This window comes from Natator depressus, chromosome 8, assembly GCF_965152275.1.
Source record: "Natator depressus isolate rNatDep1 chromosome 8, rNatDep2.hap1, whole genome shotgun sequence".
Lineage (NCBI taxonomy): Eukaryota > Metazoa > Chordata > Testudines > Cheloniidae > Natator > Natator depressus.
In genome coordinates, this window is record NC_134241.1 from 10858441 (window position 1) to 10864806 (window position 6366).

At 40.7% G+C, this 6366-nt stretch overlaps 1 protein-coding gene across 1 annotated transcript; it reads left to right on the forward strand.

Annotated features, from left to right (window-relative positions):
- The first annotated feature begins 517 nt into the window (after positions 1 to 517).
- SMIM32 (small integral membrane protein 32) lies at positions 518 to 4219 on the forward strand. The gene has a single exon (XM_074962078.1). It carries the CDS (start codon positions 1577 to 1579, stop codon positions 1895 to 1897), a length of 321 nt encoding a protein of 106 aa, XP_074818179.1. The 5' UTR covers positions 518 to 1576; the 3' UTR covers positions 1898 to 4219.
- Positions 4220 to 6366: the final 2147 nt, after the last annotated feature.

Below are 6366 nucleotides of genomic sequence, written 5' to 3' on the forward strand. Positions count from 1 at the left end.
TCTTTTAAGGCAAAAGTATTTTATTATGTTCATTAAAATGCTTTACCATCCAGAACTGGGATGTGATAATCTTCATAAGGTGCTCTAAGGTTTGCTTGTATCTGTCCATGTCCTGAGGGTGGGGAGAATGGTTCATAGTTTCCGCTCTCAAGCTAACAAATGTTCCCTCGCCCCCCTTGGCTGCTCCCCACATCCCATTTTTGAGTTCTGATGGTTACAATAAAGTATTAACCATGTTAATCTGATGTATTGACGTGCGGGATTGCTAAGGAGAGCTGGCAGCCAGCCAGCCAGCAGCTAATGGCAGTATATAAGCAATTTGATGAAAAAGAATTAACATGCTAATTGTCAGGCTGTAGAGGGTGCCGGGGACTATGCAGGGTGGGGAAAAAACATTTTCTTATTTACCCTAGAGAGACCCATTTTAATAATAAAACTCTGAGAGAGAGAGAGAGACTCTGATACAATTTACCTTTGCTTTGCCACCCCCCCCCCACCTGCTTTGCACCCAGAGCCTTGACACTCAAGAGGCTCTATCATGAGATCTCTTCCCTTTTAGCATGCAAGCTATCCCAGGCTCTAGAAACGTTCAGCACCACTGTGTAATTCTTCGCTTCACATAGTAGCAAGTGACGCTGTGGTGGAGTGTCTGTTTAAAGGGAAAAGTCACGTTTCACATATTTATGCTCAGACCCCAGTTCCAGCTAACAGCTTAGCTGGAGCAGGGGTGAGGAAGAGGCTCTGAAAGAACTAAGAACTTATTTTTCTTTTAAACAAAGGAGGCTTTGGTCAGATTTTTTTTTTCTTTAAAGCAACTGAAAAAGCTGATCCAGAAAGCGACAGCGTCTCAGTGCTGGCTGCAAGTGCACAGTTAACAGATCAAGAAAGTCAACTAATGCTACACAGAACCAGCATTCCAGCAGTGAGGAGTCTCCTGAGGGAGGGAATTGCAACTGGGAATTCAACTAGATGTCAAAGAGGACGCTGCTTCTTTTGGTGGACGTGGATCTTATTTAACACTGGATTTGTGTGCATCGCTCTTCAGATAATCACCTGGAAATCTGTTGTGCCTTCCCTTCAAAACAAGCAAGTGCTGCTATACAAAGCATTTCTTCTTCTCTGTTTGGCTTACAGTACAGGGTTTTGTTAAAGGGGAGAGTCTTTTTTTTCTATGCACGGGAGGCTGCCACATTCCACTCCCAGGAAAATGAAGAAGATCCTGTCAACTCATCCTAGATAACCAGTTCAGTTCACACAGAAGACCCAGTCCATTGGGCATAAGCCCTGGTTTTGCCTGAGAGAGCAAGTGCCCGAACAAGAGGTATATATATATATAAATACACTTTTTTTTCCTGATTTCTATTTGAGGATTAATGATGTAAATGTGATCCAGGGAGATTGAAAGAAGCAAACTCACTGAGCCATGTAAGTGAACTGAATTGCTGCATTTACGTTTATACAGAATGTGGCTGGATTTCAGCCCATTACGAATGGGAACATTCCTTTTCCACACCACAGACTGACACTTTCACTCTCTTCTGATACACCTACAGGGGAAGAAAATTTAAGCAAGAACATGTATAGTGAATTGTTAAATTCAACCAGTGCCACTGAAGCTCACCTAATCATTCAGACCAACACACCCTACCTGAGCAGCACACAGAGACCAGTAAGCTCCTCTGCGTTTTATATGTCAACAGCCAGGGTGTTAAAAGAAGGGGAAATAAATAAGCCAGATCTGGTGACTTACATTGTTCTGTTTTTCTTCCTGCTCTTGACTGTGATAATAATTGTGCTCTTTATTAACTGCCAGTTGAAAAATTCTTTTTTTGCTACTCTACCTTATGACAGATCACTCAGAGAAGCAAGGAGTACATGGAGGACACAAGCTGTCTAAAACCAAAAAGGGGAAGCCTTGTTTAATACAGTTTTGCTTTGATATATAGCACGAGCATGAGCCAGAAAACCTGTGCAATCAAATGTTATTTCCTTTCGCTGTTAGGTGGATCCAATCCCCTTTTAAATAATATTCGGAGTCTCAGTATTAAGAGAAAAAATTCCCTGCGGGGAAAAAAATTGCCATATGTATATTAGAGTAGATGTAAATAAAAAGCCCTTTTATGAATTAAAAAGACAAAGCATTATTATGTTTAATTTATGTTCAGAGATACATACAAAAGAAATGCATTGCCGATAGTAGAAACCTCTGTTTAACTCTATATGTATGCAAATTTCATCACTGACCCATTCAATCAAGGTACAATGGCATTTGCCTTGACAATAATCTCTAATTTGTACATCTGGCGGAGCTGTAGCCTGTGTTTGGGAAATCATGGCAGCAAATGTAGAAATGTTAATATATTTACTTGACAGCCACAATGAGGAAATCAATTTACTTTACAGACCCATTTTGCTTTATTGTTACTAGAAACATGTGGCAACGTAATGGGAGATATTGCTGATAAAGACCGTAAGCCAAACATGCGTCTAGTTTTATTTAGCATCTCTTCTGCGATTCTCTTGTTCTAGTGCAGTGATACTCAGACCTCAGTGGTTCAGGAGCCAAACCTTCGTGATCAACATTACCCAGAAGATCCACCATAGTGTGAATTCCTTGTTTCATTTACTATAGTACTATTCATATTTAAACAGCATGGCAGGGGAAATACTTATTTGCTGTGAGAATAATATGTATAAACTAAGTTATTAACTTAGTGGAAGTTCATAACTTAATTGTTCATAACATAGTAAAACATCCTGATTGGTAAATAACTTAGATGGGTTAATAATTAAATCACAGTGTTTCAATATCATGTGCTGCTAAGAGTCGCAGGAGACACGTTAAAGAGCCACTTGCGGCTCACGAGCCACAGTCTGAGTTTCACTGCTCTAGTGTATCTTGGTCACATTTTCAGGCCCCAGTTCTGCTAAATGGACCACTTAAGACTTAGGTAACTTGGATTAAACTTTATTGACAACAAAAAAAGCTGCATTAACCACTGTATCAAACCAAAAGGATCATTGGGGTGGAAAAAAGCCACTGTGGCATGGAAACTAATTATGAGAGGCTAACATCAGTCCCATTTTGGCGCAAAAAAATGAGTAACAAATTGAAACGCAGGAATCACAATTTTAATAGAATGGTTATTTTAATGCTAACAATTATTTTCATCCCATGCTTTTGGTATACTGCTGGAAAAATTAGAAGCATGGGTGGGGGATGGTGCCATTTACTCAGCAGTGGTCACTGGTGACAAATTTAAATTGCAATTAATTAGCAATGAGGTGCTGTTGTAAGAGCTACATGAAAATGTCTGTTTAAACTTACTAATTGACTTGATACTTTACGTGTACAAAAATGTGATTTACTAGAGCACTGCATACTTCTATTCTGTAATCCCAGTTTTGCAGAGGAAAAACTGCACAGTGACTGGTATGCACTCTCATTCCAACTAATCGTCAAAGAGCGTCACGTACGCAGTGGCTCACCAAGGTCGAGGCAGTAGGTATAGAGGTGTATGTATCTAGACGCATAAGGCCAGATTCTACTCTCAGTGACACTGGCACAATCCAAGTGAAACAAATGGGATTCAGTTGGCGTCACTAAGAGCAAAAGTTGTACCTATGTTTCGATTCATTAACATACAGGGTATAGTGGGAACGTTGTGTGTATGTAACGTCGTCTAAAGCCAACTGGAAAAAGCTTACAAACAGATCACATACACACACACGCAGTGAGCTGATAAATACAAAGACACAACCAAACGTGTGTGTGTGTGTGTAACCTGTTTGCAAGCTCTCTTACCTTACAAGAAATGTTACCATTGACAAATCAGCGATCCTTTTATGCTCTCATAGTAGTGAACACTTTATGCTTTTATCAGAGAGAAGAACAAAGCTACCATATAACTAGGTCTGACTTTTTTCACAGGGAGCAATTCTGATCTCACGTAAACCAGTTTAACCCTGATGTAACTCCAAGGACTCACTTGAGTGTAAGTGCAGCGTTTATGTGGGAGCTGCATTTAGCGCAACACATCTTAAATGTAAAGATTAAGTAATCAGACTAGGCAATAAATGGCTTTTAAACAATGATAGTTTGTTTTAACTGATCAGAAGTAACAAGTTTGGTCTAAGAATTTCCATTGGCACAACAATTAAGACCTTTTAAAGTGTGTTTTCCATTGTACTGTAATTCATTTGTATTAAAATATTCCATCGCACAAGAAAAAACACAGCAGAATCCTATTTGTAAAGGGTTAATGGCAAGAGGAGGGTCATCAAAAGAATACGGCTCACTTACAATGATATTTACAATGGTACTTGGTAGCAACAACAGTGGACTGAATGTCAGCATTTTTCTTATCGGCCCCCAAAGATGCTACACATCTCCGGTGTCTTAGCGCAATTTTAACAAATGTTGGGGAGCGATCAGATATACTCTCTTTTACTAAGCCCAAAACGTTGGCAGCAAGGCCACATACAGGGGACAACAAAGGATTATTTAGAAGCATTCTTGACCATAAATTCAGTTTTCTTACGTCAGCACACGGCTCCTGTTAAATAAATATTCCTTGGGCAAGTTTTTCGCACTTACTTCACTCAAAAAAGCATATGTACAGTATTTGTGTATGTACTATGGCCTCCTATATGATTGCTTCACGGTGGCAACACAATTTCAACTTCTCTGCAAAGGAGATTATACTTTATATCAAAGATCGGTGTAGGACTGTAAAAAGGCCATGACTTTCTGTCCTTAATAACCATCTGAAGTCTGACACACATTCTGTAACAATTAATATGGCCCTGATTCAGAGGGGCACTTAAGCCTATGTTTAACTTTAAGTACGTGAATATTAACTCCAATAGAGGTACCCGTGCTGAAATTAAGTACATGCCTATATGCCCTGCGACTCAGAGCCTATGTGCTGAAAAGGGTTGGAGTACTTCTTCTTATAAAGCTAGGGACATGATCCAGTATTCCTACCTTGCCCCGGCAAAATGACTGTCACCTTTTATCTTTGAGGCCACTCTTGCTACAATTAGCCTTGCCTTTGTCACTGCAAGATTAGATTGCTGTAATGCGCTCTTGAGGGGGCTACACAATGGGGCCATTGGAAAGCTGCAGCTGGTGCAGAATGCTGCAGTCTGCTTTTTAAGTGGAGTTACATATTGGAAGCACATTGGACCAGCACTCCTTGCTCTCTGCACTTGCTTCCAAAAAGCTTCTGGGTTAATTTCCAGCTGTTGGTTTTAACCTCTACAGCTTGGGACCTACTTACCTGACCAACTGCCTCTCGCCCTGTGGCACAGTGCCACAGCTCAGATCGGCGAGGGTGCTTGGGCAGGATAGTCAAGATGGAGCTGCCGCCAGTGTGATCTTTGCATGCGGCCTTTAGTTTTGGAGCTTGGTCTATCAGAGCCCAAGTTCGTTAGCATTCTAAGCACACTACAGTGCCCATCTTTGTCGAGGAGTGGCTGAGCTGTGGAGTCACTTCTTTTGCACTGGTGTATGATTTTGATTCATGGGATCTGTGCCTACAGCACAGGATGGGCACCTATAGCTCCGGTTAGGAATTTAAATAGATACCTGTTTGCCCTTCTAATTAGCCCTGAATTAGCAACCAGCCTAGGAGTAGCTCAGTGTTTGCGATCAGAGACCCTCCCCGACCCTTATTTATTTATTTTTAAGAAAATATGCAGAGTACTTGCCTCATGATGGGATAATTGTGTGATAGAGCCATTGTGATTTACACCTGGAAGAAAAGATTCTTTCATAGGTCTCATAAGCCTGTCATTAAAATAAAATACGAGGGCTAGGGATAAAAGACAACAGCTCAGTATTTCAGCTACATGTGAGAAGGCTCTGGGCTGTTAAATGCGGTGCCTGTGTCTATAAATTTAAACTGAGTTGTGATATCATACACTTGGAATGGATGTCAAACCTCCAGAGCCACAGCATTTTGTAGTTGCACCACTTCTTCTGGGATTTCATCTTTTAGTGTCTTCTAGGGAAAGGAAATGCCCGGTCCCGAGCCACCACTTCAAAATGGGAACCGTAGAGAGCTAGGCTCCTCCACAGTTTAATTTGCATGATGAAAAAAGCGATTTTTGTAAATAATGCAGAGACAATTGAAAATAGCCAAGTTTAGTCACTTGTGAATTGTGCTGCTCAGGGGTTGTTTCTGGGCTTCCATATTTACAAAAGCAGATTTTAATGAAGAGCAGCTGGAGAGGCTGAATAAGATGAAAGAGCCCTGATTTCCTGCAGCAACATGTTGTACAGTGGGACTCGATATTTATATAGGAGTGGGTGGATTGATCTAAACACAATTGAAGTGTTGTGGGGAGATGCTGTTCTGATGA